Source organism: Zingiber officinale, chromosome 7B (assembly GCF_018446385.1).
Source record: "Zingiber officinale cultivar Zhangliang chromosome 7B, Zo_v1.1, whole genome shotgun sequence".
NCBI lineage: Eukaryota > Viridiplantae > Streptophyta > Magnoliopsida > Zingiberales > Zingiberaceae > Zingiber > Zingiber officinale.
In genome coordinates this window covers 49,334,454-49,352,195 of record NC_055999.1, presented here as the reverse complement: position 1 = coordinate 49,352,195, position 17,742 = coordinate 49,334,454, and the positions used below count along the sequence as shown (strand labels likewise).

Below are 17,742 nucleotides of genomic sequence, written 5' to 3'. Positions count from 1 at the left end.
GGAAATAGAGTTTTAAAGTGATTTAAAAAATATTTTGAATCAAGATTTTCATGTTCAGAGAAATACATTCAAGCAAAAAATTTTAAAAGTATTTTTAAGTCAAAGAAATTTTTTGAATTTTTTTAAGTCATAAGATAGATTATGAAAAATATTTTTAGTCTTAGAAGACATATTCTAATTTCTTTGAAAGATTGAAAAAAAAAAAAACTTTTACACTTAAAAACAGATTCAATAGACATATCAAAATTTAAGCAATGTTTAAAAACATCTTACAAGAATTGAAACTTAGCAATTTAAGACTTTAAACAAGTTAATGGATCCTTAAAGTCTAAACATGCATCTCATTTTGATTTAAGCCTTGCTAAGGAAGGATTAAATGGTTACTCGACTTGATCATAAGTAAATAAAGAAGTAATAAATACATGAATTTAGATTTGAAGTTTTAATATTTTATTTTGAATTAAATTCAAATTATTAATTAAGTTTGAATTAATAAATTAGAGGTTTTAATTAAGTTTGAATTAATAAAATTTTTAATTTAGTTTAAATTAATAGATTTTTTAATCAAGTTTTAATTTAATAGATTTTTAATTCAAGTTTGAATTAATAGTTTTTTTAATTACGTTTTGGATTGACTAAATTAGGATTTTTAATTTTGGATTAATTAAATAAATTTAATATTGGTTTAATTAAATTAGGTTCTTTTATTTAATTTGGAATTAATTAATTAGGATTTTAAATATAATTTTAGATTAATTAAATTAGGTTTCTTAATTTTATTTCAGATTAATTAAATTAAAATTAATCAAATTTTTAATTAAGTTGAGTTAATCAAATTTTTAATTAAGTTTGAGTTTGTTGAATTTTAATTATGAATTTTGAGTTAATTAATTAAATTCTACCTTTTAATTTTAACTTAATATCTCAAATATTCTAAATTATTACTTAATTTAATGTTATGGGTTGATGGGATAGTTTATCAATTTTATCTTTAATTAATTTAGTTTGAGTTTAATTGTCAATTATTTAAGTGCATATTTCAAATTTCAACTTTGAGATCGTGATGAAACACAATGATCTTCTTAGGTATCGGAGCAACGATCACTTTTTTTTTAAAAAAATCCAATTCAAGAAATTGAATACTTAATTTATTAAAAAAACTCTAGTCTTAATCAAGGATGTGACAAAATAGCTTCAGTGAATTCCACTTAATTAAGCAAACCAAGTAAAAATCTCTTTACCCTAACTAACTGACAATCTACACTAAACTTCTCTAACATACTATCATTTCATCTTCTCTAACACACTAAACCAAGTGTCAATCAGCTCTAACACTCTACTTCTCAAAGCGCCTCTTCCGCTTCCCAAACAATTAACTTCCCGAATGCCCCTTCAACTTCCTGAATGCTGACTTCCGGCACACCCAAAAGTGCTCAGCCTCCCAGCACCGTTATTAGCTTAGGTGATCGGCCTATTAGACACCTCTCTTAAGTTCCAAGCACAGCCTCCCAAACACTCCTCTTACCTTTTAGCACTTGACCTCCCAAGCACCCTTCTCACCATGGCGGACTCGGAAGCCCCACTCGAAGCCATGATTGAGCTCCATGCATAACTCGCTCATCCGAATAGCGTGGATTATATCCACCCTTGCATGACTAGTCTAATTCCATGAAAAAAAAAAATCCCTAAAAAGACTATAAACCCTCGACCACTACAAGTATGACCTTAACAAAGGCTTAACGAGGCATGACCACGTAGGGCATGATTCCAATTGCCCTACGAATATTAGTATATCTTCACTTTGTCTAACTGCCTCTTTTTGTTTACATCTTGCATTCGCTTTTCTCATGCTCCCCCATCGGAGCCTTGGGGCGTTGCCAACGCCTCGTGACGCATCTTAACACCCGCACAAGCCGCTTCACATCATCAAAGAAAACTTCGTCACCAGCATCCACTGAAGAAGCGGATTCTAGATGCATCATCCAAGACTTCTCATAATATTTAATTAAAGCTTCCTTCCCGACATGGCGACATCTGTACCAATTTTTACTTAATTATGTACAAGGCAACCTTGCAAACAAACAAACAAAAAAAAATCCCCAAGTCGTGAATCAAGCTACAAGAAACTAAACCATCCTAAGCCCACAAATGAGCAGAACGATGGAAAGCAACAAACACGTAAGAAGAATAGCTGCAGAACTCAATGTAATAATCAATATTTAATGGTTACCAAAACATAACATTAGTTCCTAAAAAAAACTAATTCACAGTTCTGGTATGTCACTAGAAGATGAACTTGATTCCCCAGTGTTACCTCGCGCATTAGTTTCTTGGTCATTTTTTAGCCTGCCAAAACATGAAATCTTAGGCTTGCTTAATAAATAAGTTTTGCATTCATCATTTGTCTATTTTGATTTATACCGTATAGATTCAGTGTTGCAGAAAATTATTCCATCATTTCTAGTTAATGTGTATAACATGCACTTGCCTGTTGCAAATTTGTGCACCAGTTGCTTCATTATCCTAGCTTGCACCAGTCAACCATCATTAGATATGAAGTGAGTTTTTGAGACATGGAATGCGTAGAGACACCTTATCCTTTCAGAAACCTCACCTATTACACATTTTTGTAGACACAGTGTGCACTTAAGTATCAGATATAAATAATGCTAAACGCTTATCCAATTCATAACTTTTATAATTGTTCAACCACATAGTTGACGACGGGACACCACAAGCCAGGAGGATATAGAACAGGCAGTCAACAAATTAAACATGACATGAAATTCTTTTACATTTTACCCATGGTGGATGATAAATCCATCAAGTTGAAAACCAGCAGCAATTCCATTTTATTTCAGAAATTACAAAATTAAGAAGAAATCATATGTGCTAAATTTCATTACAATTTTCTATTTGGAAGATATAGAATATTAGAAAAAAAAAAAGGTTTACAACAGCACAAGTGAATATTGAAGTTATCATTCCGGCTTCATATATTACTTCCATTTTTCATGGTTTTCCTGTTAACCTTGCACTTCTATTTCAACAGTTTCGACTCTTACATTAAACTTCTATATAATATTTCTTTAGATTCACTCATAAACGTTGGCTAACAGAATTCATAAATGTGTTTGGCCTTGCAACAATTACAGAACGTTCCTAAATTCATATTAGTCTCTCACAGTGGGGAATAATAGTTCAACAATACCTAAAATTCTTATAGAAATTGCCTCAAAATTAACTATTTCTTCAACAATTTTTGCAGTTTTATTATAAAAACAAAAAAACTTTTGCAGCTTTTCTGCTAAGTTGAATATCATAGATTACATAGAGTACTGGAACAGCCGCATACTTGAATTGCAATACAACCTGGGCATGTTATCGTATTAACATGAGTCAATTTAATAATTTCTAGCAACAAACTCCATTTAAAAAAGGGACATTGGTTTTTCAGTAAACAAAACGAGTTTAACTAAAAAATATGTTTAATATACTTACAGTCGATGTGTTCCTTGCCCTCTTGATTGCAGTCATTGCATCTGTAGAGTATCATTATTATTATTGAACTTTTAGGATAAATTGTAATTGAAGATCCGTACTTTTAGTTGGAGGCACACCTGATATGAGAAGAGGCTTCTCCAACAAATCGCTTCTCTATATCATTCCAGATAGCCCTAAACAAAATTGACCTAAAAATCTAATCTGAGATATAATGAGCAATTAGAAGTTATAGGCACAACTAAGATTTAGTCATCCAACAAATTGAAGCAAAAAAACAGCAAGACAACAACAAATAGAAATATTGAGTACTTATGTGATATAGGTAAAAGAATTTACCATAATGGAACTGCTGCCACAAGTACATGGGGTAGCTGCCATAATTTGTGATGCTGAGAATCCACTAATGCAGCTACATATTCAATGATATCCTTTTCCTAATCATAAAAGAGAGAAAAAAAGTGTTAGACAAGAATTCCAGCACAGCCTCACCAAAAAGAACTGATCGAGAAAGCACAACATGAATGGCTACTTGAGTATCCAACTCGGAGTCAGGAGTGATCAATGAAGGAAATGGAGCACCTTTTACTTAAAATATATATATATATAAGATTTAATATTTTTAACCAACTCTAAAAAAAGGTAAAGGATTTATAGCAACCCTTATACTAAATTAAACTTCAAAAATCAGTATTAACAGAGAATGCAGCATAACATTGTGCATGCGTATTTTTTATTATTTTTTTAAAAAAAAAGTTTGTAAATTTGTGAATCTTACCATGGAACTCAAGGATTCAATGTGTGGATGTGTAGATTTAGAATTCTCTTCCACAACGCGATGGAGAAGAGAATACTGCTCAGAGATAGGAAGGTAATCACATGAATGAGATACAAACTTTTTGATCAAATCTATCCATTTGCAAGATATAAAGCCCAACAATGATATTTCCTGTATTTGCATTGAAATAAATCATTCAGCTACGATTGATATTCATCCAAATATTGATAAAAGTAAGCATAAAGTAATAAAAACAACAATATAGAGTCAAGGGAATAATGTAAAATACGGAACCCGAATAATAATAAAGTAATAAGGTTATTTGAGGAATAACCTTAAGGGAATTTTTAAAAAAATTCTGGGATTTAATCGGAGCTCGTATGGTTATTTAGAGGGGATACATTTAGGGGGCTTGAGAAAAGCCTGTTTAGAATACCCGAAGGTGAGAGTTGATTGAGGAATTGATCTAGGGTTTAATTTACAAACCCCTAAGTTATAAAAGAGGATAAACCCGTGCCCTAGCTTTCCCTCGCCGAACTCCCCCTTCCCGAGCCCTCATCCTTGCCTCTCGCGCCGAATTCTTCTCCCCTCACCTCGTGACGCCGCCCCGCCTCCTCCGCCGATCCTCTTCGCCGTCGAGCCAGAACTTCCGGCGATCTTTCTCCCTCCCGCGAGTTCACGCACCTGAGCCGACCTTTCTTCCTCGCTCGAGCACCACACACAGTCGCCGACTCCTCACGCGAGCACGGCGGAAGCCGGTCCACCACCGGATTGCCAATCCATGTCGTCGCCCTCTTCCTTCTCTCTTTGTGGCGTCTCTGGCCAACACCCCGACGCAGAGCTGTGTTGCCCGATGGACACCGGCTGAGTCGTGCCCTAACTTCCACCCGTCTCCCTGATCTCGACGCCACAGCTGCCCCATACTCCTCACCCTCGATCGCTGGACCTCGCTACCACCCCAGATCCGATCGTCAGCGTGCCTCAATAGCTCTTCCTATTTTGAGGTTAGCCCTATTCGTCCTCGGCCGGTCACGATCCACTTGCTGTCGGAGGAGTTTCAACCATCCAACAGTGGCACCGTTTCTCCGTTGACACCCATTGTCTCTCCATAGATGTGAGCAAGACGAGCGTTGTTCGAGCGTTGCCCTTCATAACACTATTCCGCAACCACCGCTGGCTACCATCCTCTTCACAGCCATTGGTCACTGGCACAGAATTGGGGTGAGGTAAGTTTAGTATCAGATTTGTAGTAATGTGATTTCAATTTTTGAGTTAGGGGTTATAATTGGTTGTTTGCCACCCTTTGTAGCTCCGACCATCCTCATTAAAGACGAATCACAGATTGGGCTACCTGTTTTCGAGCACGGATTCCTTTAATCATTAGCTACCAGCAACCCACTCGAGTTTAGGTAAGTTGTGGAGGTAATTTCATATAGGAACTAGATTTGATGTCCTAATTATATTTGGTTGTGGTCTGTTGCTTGAGTGGAATTGGGTTTGTGTTTGATTATCATGTGGATTGACTATTATTGAGATAAATGTTCTATGGTTGGATGGAGGATTGCTTCATTTCTGGAATTGAGGGTTCTGTTTTAATTATGGTTAAGGTATATGAGGTTTGTGATAATACATGGATTAATTGATAGATCTGTAGATTAACGGAGGTCTTATTTTGGAATGTAACTTAATTATATTGTTATCCATGTTAGCTGATTAGTTCTGTTCATGATTAGTTGTTAGTGATCATTGGATGATTATGGAATTGGATAGTAATGTGATGAATTGGATGAGTTTAGATATATGCCTGTATAAACCTAATCTAATTAGGTTATAGTATGATTACGACTAATTGGGGGATTAATCTATAATCATATTTGATTGGGGTTACTCTAATTAGGAGGGGAGTTTATCTAGTTGGTTACTTTATATGTAATTAGCTAAATATATTATGTGATTGACAGGATTCTGATTCGGGACGAACACTTTGACGTGAACTAGTTTAGTACGATCGACAGAAAAAGGCGGGTACTTCTTGCTTTGTTTCTTCTAGTACTTTGACCTTGGTGCATGAACTATTTTGGATAAGAAATTATTTTTACCTTGGCTCCACTCTTATTTTCCTGCGCTTGATATTTCCACGCGATCTTTGAGAAATTCGTTTCCATATCTATACAGTCTCTTGTTGTTGTCCATGATCAGTAGCAGATACTAGATACTATGTCTGTATGATTTGACTGTTGTTTATTTATGTACTATATTGAGCATGCTGAGTTCATGTAGTATACCTAATTTTTGCTTATATTTGTATGATGATTGTTGCATTTGGCGCATCATGTCATGGCATGCATGTCAACGACCAATTCTCCCTTACGGTCGAGAGAGTCGTTGACCAAAACCGCATCCTCGGCCACTCGAGAGAGTGGTAGCTGGAGTTGATGTCGCTTGTCCTGTCGTGCCGTACTCGACCACTCATGGGTAGTAGTAGCTGGAGTTACGAGCAGCAAGGACCCTCATCGCAGATGTAGCTAGTTAGCTACTATGCAACTGTCTCCTCCGCCACTCGAGAGAGTGGTAGCTGGAGTGGTGTACAGTCTGTCACTGACCCGACCTCTCGACCATACAGGGGTCATGGTGCAGAGAGGTGGGCGGGAGTGACCATCCGTGCATACGCTGTTTGTCATTATACTTGCTTTGGCTACTGCTGTTTATATATGCTGTTATTGCTTACTTACTGTTGTTGCTCACTTATGCTACTATGCTTGCTTATGTTGAGATATACCCTCGTTGTAGGTGTTTAGTCCTTGGTTTACTTATTGGAAGTTTGTATATACCTTACATATTTCCTCTGTAGTTATGAGCAGTACTGTACCAGATTAGTACTACTTCTTACCTTCTATTACTAGCCTAGGATATGGTTTCAGGTATGAGCATTTATTATGATTTTGTTTTAGTATCTATTATTCCTCTTATGAGACTGTATTCCTTTTGACATTCTCTATTGGTTTATTTTGTTCATGCACTATCTTACCTCTACCCGTTAAGTTCCAATACTCACCACCTCGCAAATTGGTTTTCTTTCGCCAAGTAACAGGTAGATGAGTCGATGCTGGGAGAGTCCCGGCTGCCAGTCCCACGTCACACTCGAGAATAGTTTTCTGTTTGGTTTTGTTATTGTTTGGGTGATATGTTGATTCTGTGTATTTTTCTTTTCAATAAGTTGATGTGAATTTTGGAGTCAAGTCTGGTGATTGCAGGTATTTTTGTTAGTGTCGTTGTTGGTCTTACGTTCGTATTATTTTGTGTTTTCCGTTGTGCATGTTTACTTCCAGTCATGTGGGCTGTTATTATACTACGTGGTTGTGTTTATTTTGTTCCAGCCGAGTGGGCTGATGATATAAACTGCGTGGTTGTTTATATATTCCATCCGTATGTGGCTGATGTATATTTTGTATGTAGTAATGTTTCAGATTGTCACCCGTATAGGAGAGATCCTGCCGAAATTTCTTCGGTTCGGACAGGGACTATCTGGGGCGTGACAAATCACATGAATGAGATACAAACTTTTCGATCAAATCTATCCATTTGCAAGATATAAAGCCCAACAATGATATTTCCTGTATTTGCATTGAAATAAATCATTCAGCTACTATTGATATTCATCCAAATATAGATAAAAGTAAGCATAAAGTAATAAAAACAACAATATAGAGTCAAGGGACGAAATCACATTTTCTTTCAGGGAATGGAAAATTTCATCCTGTTTATGCAACAAGGAGTCATTGAGCTTTATCCCTATGGTTAAACTCTAGTTTTAGCAGTTTGCATGCCATTTGTCAAGGATCTATTTGGGTTATAAGACTTGAGACTTTCTCATTAAGGTGAAAAAAATGGACCATATTTAATAATATATTTTGGTCACATGTGTTCCTAGTTCCAACCGCAAGTTATAATTTAATTATCTACAACTATGTTGTATGAATGGGATACCTTAATGCTCAACAAGATAAGACTTAATGTCTTTTAAAACATGGAGGCTAAACATTGAATTATTTTAACTCCAAGATATCCAAAGATGCACACATGTAAGCAATATATGATCCAACCAGCCGATATTGATAATTGCCAATACATATGCAGTTTATGGTATAGAAAGATTGTAACATTAAAAAAATAATAAATTATGCACGACATCGTCTCACAAAAAATATAAAAAAGCATATACATTGTCATTGTCATTGCCATTGCCATCATCATGGAGCTACACCCAATACTTGTACATATTAGTTTTGTTTTCCATTGTATCACATCTTGCAAACCCACCATCCATCTTACCATTCTCATATCTGCTACATTAATTTTTTTTACATTTGCTGCTTCATAACAAGCAAATACTTAAATCCCTAAAGTGTGATGGGTTAGCAAAGCCTAGTGAAAATTTCCTTTACGCTTAAAGAACACAATGATCACACAATATTCAATTTACATCTACCACATAAGGTACCACATTAATCAACCTGGCAATATCAAAATTTATATCTACAAGTTAATATATCAAGCTAATTATTCTAAGCAATCAATAATTCCATAAGCAGTATTTTAGTATGAAACTAAATACTCCACATAACATAAATCCATAATGTGTAATAATTCATGGTAACCAACCTATCAAAGATAATTCGATATAAAAGAGATTTTCGGTGTTGACTTGAGCAGAGCTAAAATTGGTTTGATCAAATCAAAATTGACTTAGGTTCTAACCTAGGAGTTCATTTAGCCCACCAAATCATGAGGCCACAAGTGGATGCAATGTGGTCCTCATTGCATAGCTAACGTAGCTGTCTTATGAGCCTCTTTGAAACAATGGTCACATATAAAGTAAATCTATGTGGTTTCTTAAAATATGAAGTGAATCTATGTGGTTTCTTAAAATATGACTGGCTATGTATATTGCTTTGAGTATTACTGTTGAGCATCACTGATTAACAACTCTGTCACCAGTAATCATGTGAATTAACATACCCATTTGTATCAGTTGTTTACTGCAATATGCAAAAAAAAGAAACAATAATTAGATATGCCAGTATTCATGATGTTCATTCCTAAACTCTGTAAACCCATGATGCTTTAGTTTGATAGCATCAGCTATATCATTATAACATTATTAGAAAAAGGTACACATCACCTAAAAATAAGGCTAGGCAAAAACAGATATAGCACAATCTTTGTATAGAAGTTAATTATGGTAATAGCAATATTGAGAATAGATAACCATCTATACTGAAGTATTGCCAATAATAGAAATAGTATAACATATTTTCATACAGAATTAAATATGAAAAATTTCTGCTTCAGTTGTTACCACAATTTCGAGAAGGTGTCCATCCTCAACATCTGATGAAAATTTTAATTGGTCAAGGACTTTAATCCATTGTACCTTGGGAGCACTGAAAATCAATTTGGCACCAGAGAGAATTTTGATTGTTCTTTTGTCTGTTAAATATAATAAACACCTCATCCGCCACTGGCTCCAATGGAAAAACTCGGGCATGTTCCTTTTTAGAGAAAAAAAGGAATTCCAGCTCAAAAGACTTTACAACATAAAACAAGGTAATGGCAAGTCTCCATTAATACAAGATGGTGGCAAATGGATGCCCAAAGAATCATAAATGTGTCAATTCCATATGGTTGCATGAGGATGGAAGGAGTCTAAACTTTGGATTGTACAAATGAAGGGTATTTGAAATGTTTCCAATTTCAAACACAGTTTTGCAGATCCCTCATGCTCATTGAAGTAAAAAAAACTACTTGGTTTTTGGCTACAAATCTATTGTAACGTTGTTTGACTGCAACATGAATTTCCTAAAAGGAAAGTACTTCAGAAACCTTAATACATAGCCAACGTTGCTATCTCCACTAATATAATTGCCAATTTTTTAAATCATCTCTACTATTGGGACGGTGTGTACAGATAGTCAGATAAGCTAGAGGGGATGGATAGCTTTTATTGCTGCAATTACAAACTTATATGACTCTTTCTAAAGAATCAGCAAGGTCACACAAAACAATTAGCAGAGGAAATAAAGCATATATAAATCGCGCGCACCATAATTGCTAACAGGCATATAACATGATTCAAAACTCTCATTCCTACTCCCTAAGACTTACGGATGAGTCACTCCCTGGAAGTTCACTATCTTTCTCCTTCGCAGATAACCTCTAAAGGTGGAGAAACCTCTTATAACAATACCATAACAATGAAGATTAAGAGGAAGCCTAAAGAGTACACTGAAAGGCTCAATATGACCAAACACTATTTTGTCGGTCTTCAAATGTCCACCTTGCTTCCCCTTTATATAGCCTTCAACACCTTCTTCAAAGGTAGATCTGCTACCTTAACACCTTCAAGATTCGCTTGTTTGTTGATCTATCATCAATCTGTCAACTCGATTGTTTCAATCTGACTCTACCAAAGGCTATTTGAGCCACTAGATTTCACCATTAGTCAATTATTCCACTATAGCCCTCAAGTGATTTGATCTTTGAAGCAAAGTTTTATTAGTTCAACTACAAATCAATCAATTGTATAGTCAACTAAGCTAAAAAAACATTTTATTTGTTGGTTGTGAGCCTAAGTCAACTTTTTAGTCAACTCAGCTTGTTAATCGACTAGACTCAACTCCAGTTGACAACTGCACTCGATTGTCGACCCTCTCCCAAGGATACATTCTTATAACTCTCACAGCACACTTACCAGAATTTACCTTCGGCAGCAGCTTGACTTTTCTACCAAAGCCTTCTTCTGTTGTGTTGTTACTCGTTCATCGGATGCACCGAGCCCACGGCTTGCTCTACATATCATCCTTTATGCTTCACATACATAGTTCGCCTTCTTTTAGCTATCATCAATGTTGTGCTTCAATGCTCCAATCTCTAACAGACCTCGAGCCACCAAACCATCCAACTTGGTCATGTCAAGTCATCCTCCCCGAGATGCTCCAACACCACCACAATATTACTTATCTTGTAGTCCCTCAATTGCCTCATACATACCTCTTTAATCTCCAATAAACCTCCCATCACTGAGCAGTTTACCTTGTCACACCAAATCATCATCTACACTCGACCTCGTAGAGTCACAAGCTCTCTGAGCTTCATGTGTGTCCTGCCAAGTTCCTTGCACAATGTAACACATACTAAATTTGCATACAAGGCTAACTTTAAACCTTTTACACAAACATCAAAACTCAAGGTTGAACCTGACCACTTAGAGTATGATTACACCAACAATATTCCCTTTTTGATATTTGACAATTCGAAGATAGGGGAAACCAACAACAAACTAGGTTCCCCCTACACCCAAGCTCCCCTATAGATAGAAATTTCAAAATTTCCATTAAAAAAGAACAAGGTGTATAACTTATCTTTTTCCCTTTCTTCCCCTTTAACAATCACCAAAAAGATGCACCAACAATTTATCTATTATTGGTTTAATGCTTCTAACATGATCATTACATTATATTCAAAAGCCCCCATGGATTTTATCATGAAAACCAAAGTTATCATGATCTCGACATGCAAAATATTCCAATTATGAACATTCAGCAATGTTTTAGTCGACTATCTGCATGTCTTAGTTATTGCACAAATAATGTTTGGATCTTTAGAAAATGTCATCCTTGGTCTCATGAGGTTGAAAAGCTCAACCTTGAACTTTACCTCCCCTCGAAGTATAAATGAGGTTCATTTCGTATGCTAGGTACCTCCCCCTAAAGATCTACCTCCCCCTAAAGACATACCTACCCCTAAAGGGTTACCTCCCCGTAAATATAGTAAAGGCAAGTAAAATGGTAATGCACCATCAATGTAACATCATTAGGGATAACCATAGCCTAAATTCATTATTGGCAATAATTGTGTGAATTTGAATGTGCAAATGCACTTAGTAGTTGACTAATCCTTCAATATTTGCAAATTCTAGTGACATAGACGCAAATGAGATGATGCAAATGAGTTTATCATGGGATAGAACACATAATAATTTTTGACAAAAACAAAACTATACAGCATAGTCATAACAAATATTGCAATTAAAAAAAATAGCAAGCATAGCATTCAAATGACAACTAGGAAATAAAAACATCCATCAAGTGACCATCAAGGAGGCCATAATATCTGAATACAGGCCATAACTAAAAATCAATCATTCGTAGGAGGCAGCGATCATGCTCCAATTATGCAACATCTCATCCATATCATTTTGTCGCTGCTGAAACTTTGAGAACTACAAACTGCGATCCGTCAATCTAATGACAAAAGTGCCCTGTCACGTGCTAAACTCATCAAGGCGTCGCTCAATAGAGCTCTGTCCCATGTGCAACTCCTCAAAATACTTGTCTACTAACTCCATGAACTTAGTCAAGTGTAAGAAGCCCTCCTCAAGAGTGCCCTTAACCTAATCAAGTCACTTCTCAACAGTCACAAGAAGCTCATGTGTGTTGCCCTCCTGTGGCTCTCCCTCCTCTTCGCATTATAACCCCATTTTCCACTCCATGCATCACATATCCTTTACACATGACAACTAGAGCAAATTGCTTAATTCCTATTTGATCATAATTGTGCGATAGGGATTATGACATTTCCTCTAGTGACATCAATGTCTAGACTCAAAAAATTGAGACACCAATCAACTAAAACATCCATTAAGTTGACACAATCCTTCCAGTTGCTCCGGCTTAAGTTAGCGCTTTTATCATTCCCCCAAGGTCCAAGTCTTGACTTGCCTTGGTGCTAGGAGGTTTTTGAGACCTCCATGACTTCCTTCTTATGCCTAGCGTTCGATCCATGTCGATCTGTCGGGACTTATTTTGCCTAGCGTTCGGTCCTCGACCTAATAAGATCTTTCTGTCTAGTGTTTGATCCTCAACTCACTAGGACTTCTTTTTCCAAATGTCTACTTGGACTTTACCTTGCCAAGGGCCTTCTTGGACTTCATTTGTTGCACCTGCAACTCATGTCAAATTTCTCCTGTGCATGCATCCTTGACATTCATGAGATACAAAACAATGTCAAACATCAAACCCACATGCACACATATTAAGGCATGAATGCACACATTCTAGTAATTAGTAGATGTATTTAGCATGAAAATAAATGGTTGTTCATTAGTAGTGGGCCTTGGATTGTATTCAGGTAGTTGAATCAAAATTGGATCCATCAAGCTTGAATTCTAATTAATTTTTAGATTTTGTATTATTATCACAATTAAAAATTTATCATAAGTTTTTCAAAGTTATTTCTGTATTTGTAGATACTTATTCAAGGGGATCACAATGACTTTCAAATTCTCATATCTCTACTTGTATATTTGAGGTGGACAAATTGTTCTTGAACTCAATATATATTCCTTAACATGAATTAAATGGTGTAAAAAGAATATTTAACTATGATCAACTGTTTGAAAAATAAAAAAATGACATTAAACTAGCAAAAAGGGTTTTTAAAGAACTACAATGTGTAGGGAATAACTAAATGACATTCTTTCTATATACATGTGGGCAACTATACAAATTAACATGGGAAGAGACTTATTTGAAAAAAAAAAATAATACTCTTGATTGACATTTATTCTTTAGATAGCTTAGCTTCCATGTTATATGTTTCATATGTTGATACTTGTATACCTTTCGCACATTAGATCACCTATTAATCTACTATACAAGTAAAGCAACTTTTTTAAATGAACGACATCAGTCTTCCCTTAAACTAATTAATAAGATGTGATCCCTAAGGTGAAATAATTATTGACTAAAAAATTAAAATGAAACAATAGTGAATATAAATAGTGGAAATAATTATTAAAAAGTGAAAACTCTAGACCTTTATAATATATATATATCCACTCAAATGATGTGGTAATAGTGTCATGATACTCGCAATTAATATTTATTTGTGCAATGACCCTATATTGTAGTGTATCACAACTGATGAAGGCTTTAGCCCATATGTTACGTAACATTATTTACACTTTGAGTGATTCGCTCTAGTGACTAGTCACTTTAATTGGTGATAAATAAGTGAAATGAAAATAAAAGTTGACTATATATTAAAACTAAAGATCTCAAATGAGAACCTTAAAGTAATATGTAAAACTTAATTAAACATTACATTCTTTTCACATTTTTAAGGTTAATTCATTTAACAATTTGTGCTACTTTCCTATTTTTCTTAGTCTTCAATTTTGCAAGCAAAATTTCTTTCTTAAGTCATAATTGCTCAGAGATCTTCAGTGTGCTAGTATCGAGTTTGGCTTTATTTGTTGTAATTTTTATTATAACATTTTAGCACTTCTAGGAGAAGGTCCAAGGTCATATGAAGAAGATAGGCATATCCCCATGGGGTCACTTGTGTGAGTTGCTCGCTTTGGGTCACTCACTCAGAGAAGGTTTACTCTATTGGAATCACTCACATGGAAGAAAACCTCACAATAGTGTTCAAACACGGATAGCAAGCCTTGTAATAAATGGTATTTTCAAGTAAGCCCATAGTATTTGCACTTAGATCCCTAACACCAACAAAAGATGAGATTGGTTTTGATATATATTTTGTGAAGTAGTTCTTACAATATATTATAAAAAGAGACATAAGGTAATTTCATTGTTGCGGCTGACATCAATGGCCTCAACAACTAACTCCATACTAATGATTTTACTTCATAACAAATGCTTTTACATCCACTGTTATCTTTTTATGTTAACAAATTGGCTAGTAAGATTAGTTCACACAAAGATAAAAAAGTAATTAATATCTTCTTGCAAAAACATGATCATCTTTATTGGTCAACTGACAAAGGCAATTGACCACAAGTGAATGACAAAGGAGAAATACAACTTTTGGAAGCATTCTTAAGGCTAAAACCAGTGTTCTAAAAATCGGCCAAGGCAGTTGCCTAGGCGCTGCCGCATTGAAAACATACTAGTCGGGCAGCCTAGGCGGCCTTAGTACCTAAGCAGGATTAGGCATCCCTAGGCCCCGACTAATCCATTGAATAGTCTAAGCGCCGCGGAAATGGTACGTTTTCATGATTTTTTTTTAGTTTAAGCTTTTAAATTTAAAGCTCACTTAAAAAAAACTGAAATGTAACATTTTTTTTGTGTTGGGCTTAAGTTTTATAAGCCCTAAACTTTGGTTCAACAAGAAAATCGATTTGTTGGCTTGCCCTAACAGCTAGCATCAAACTTCATCTTCAGAGCGAATGAAGAAGCCCATATTTTGGAGAAATCAGAGAGTTAAAAGGCTGGAGAAATCTATTTGAAGAAAAAATTATTGTCTGATTTTTCCTTAACTAAGCGACTTGAAAGGGATTGAATTGAAGATTGGTCAAAGCCTCATCCTTTGAAAACATCATTTCATCAAACACTCGCAATATTCATTAAAGTCGAAAGGTAATTTGTTTTCATTTTGATACTTGCAAATTGAAAGACAATTTATTTTAATTATTATTTAATTTATGTTGTTACCGTGGAATCCGCCTAATGCCTAGTCCTCGCCTAGGTGGTCTAGGCGCTAGGCGCTAGTCTAGCGCCCAATTAGCACCTAGCGAATTTTAGACGCTTGACTAAAACTAGCTAACCCTAAAATCTATAACAAAACTATAAGCAGGTTAGAGTTTTAGCCTCCCAACTAGTACATAAATTGACACACTTACTCTGGAGAATTAGTAGCTGATGATCTCCCTTCCAAGGAGATCTTTCTGTGTGAAACTAGGCACTCCTTTAAGACCAGCATTAAAAAGGAGTTTAAGCAATTCTCTACTGAAGATGTGCATGAAATAAGAGTTTGCCTCTTAAGAATTTCATGAATCAAAAAACATGAAGGATCAGCAAAGTTGCATTCTTTGGCTTCAGAAAGAGAAAGGTTGCAATTTCTAGCCTTTGCAACATGGCAAATGTTTGGATCACTTGCAGTCGAAGAAGCTCCAGAGTTAACTATATTTCCCTTATCCTTTGAAAATAACTTTAGTGATTCCATCTGCAGAATCAATCTATCTGCATAAGCAGATGGATTGACATTACATAGACCAGTAAGGTCATTAACATCCATCTCCACAATTGCTGTTAAAAGTGAAATCAAATGTTTAGCTCCCAGATTGTCAACTTGAAGTAAATATTCAATAACCAGATCGCTTGCATTACAAAGTGATGATGAAGACAGATAGACCAGACCCTGCATTTGGAAATTATTAGATCAACATTTTTCACAGAAATGCCCAAGCTGTGCAACTAACAAATATAGAATATTAGAAACAAGAAGTAACTATGTATTTCATAAACATAGTAATGTGAGGAGTAGCATTGTGAGGAACTATCACCTGTGGGAAAGATGGATTGGATATAATATCCCTCAAAGCTTTGTCAAGTTCGTTTAGCGATTCTTCATAATGTTTGGAGCCACTTATCCTCTTAAACACCTAAAAATAATAACAGCATACCTTGAGACCACAAGCACCCCAGATCTAGGATTAATCAAATTTTACGAAGAGGAAATTGGAAAGTAGAAAAAGAAAGGCCGAACTAGCAACGATCAAAATTCATATTTGCTCAAAAGAATTTCCTAGACTTCCCTTTAAGATCACGTCAAAGGATGAATAACTTCGAGAAGACACTTTTACAGAAAAATGGTAAATAAATAATGCAATAACACCTTTGTCAAAGGATGAGAAGGATGTGTCCAATAATCTGACTGAGAACTTCCACAGAAAAATGCTCAACAAGGCTTATTTGAGAGCTTGATTTTTGAACTCATACCGGACTAACTAAATGAAAGTAACTAATAGAACATCCACAAAATAAAATCTCTAACATTGAAGTATTTCGAGGTATTTTTTAACATCAGCAACAAGTAGTGAAGAAAAGGGAGGTTGGACTAGGGTCCTACGTCCTGGAAGAAGAGACCCCAATGGACAGCGTTCTTGATGGTGGCAGCGTCCCAGACAGCAGGGAGACCCGAGGACTGGTAGCCATTGGTGAGAATTAGGATGTCAACGAAGCCCTTGACGAGGAGCAGGAGATCGTCGAGAGAGACGTCGGGATGAGACCAACCCATCGCACCATCCAACCTCGGCTCCGATGCCCTCGATGACGAACCGAAAGCAATGGTGGAGAGGAAAAGCGGATTCGGGTTCAACCAGAGAAGAAACATAAACGCAGCCCGAGTAAACGGGTCGAGAGTTTGAACTACAAGTTTGCAAGTCCTAATTGATCGGAGACGAAAGTTGATTTAAGTAACCATCGAGTTCGAGTTCCAGCCATAATTTCCAACCTGTCTCTGCGATATGAAACGAGGTGATATGATGCCACCTTGATTTTGTTTGTTTAGTTGAAAGCGTCAACATTAGTTTCGACGATGCTGATGTTGATTTCCTTGGAATCAACTGAACTATTCATCAAACCTCGAAGACTACTTAC

General features: G+C 35.8%; 1 protein-coding gene across 7 annotated transcripts; it reads right to left on the bottom strand.

Moving 5' to 3' along the window:
- Window positions 1-2,163: 2,163 nt before the first annotated feature.
- LOC122005736 lies at window positions 2,164-17,502 on the bottom strand. Of its 7 annotated transcripts, none has more exons than XR_006118473.1 (10): window positions 17,213-17,496; window positions 16,647-16,745; window positions 15,984-16,501; window positions 9,639-9,831; window positions 4,280-4,450; window positions 3,841-3,938; window positions 3,621-3,705; window positions 3,502-3,542; window positions 2,489-2,614; window positions 2,164-2,346 (listed from the first exon to the last, which is right to left on the bottom strand). XR_006118473.1 is itself a non-coding variant. In XM_042560891.1 (10 exons), the coding sequence occupies exons 1-9, from the start codon at window positions 17,474-17,476 to the stop codon at window positions 2,538-2,540; spliced, it is 1,518 nt and encodes a 505-aa protein (XP_042416825.1). In that variant the 5' UTR covers window positions 17,477-17,501; the 3' UTR covers window positions 2,164-2,346; window positions 2,489-2,537. The 7 variants fall into 7 exon arrangements, 5 of the variants coding, with proteins under 5 accessions (XP_042416825.1, XP_042416824.1, XP_042416828.1 ...); XM_042560891.1 differs by having other exon boundaries at window positions 3,621-3,677; window positions 17,213-17,501; XM_042560890.1 differs by having other exon boundaries at window positions 3,621-3,692; window positions 17,213-17,500.
- Window positions 17,503-17,742: the final 240 nt, after the last annotated feature.

Coding starts and splice junctions, on each gene's coding strand:
- LOC122005736 (XM_042560890.1), bottom strand. CDS start 17,476: ATGTTTCTTCTCTGGTTGAACCCGAATCCGCTTTTCCTCTCCACCATT. Junction 16,746..17,212: donor GGGGTCTCTTCTTCCAGGAC/GTAGGACCCTAG, acceptor TATTATTTTTAG/GTGTTTAAGAGGATAAGTGG. Junction 3,939..4,279: donor TTGAATCCTTGAGTTCCATG/GTAAGATTCACA, acceptor TTTTATGATTAG/GAAAAGGATATCATTGAATA.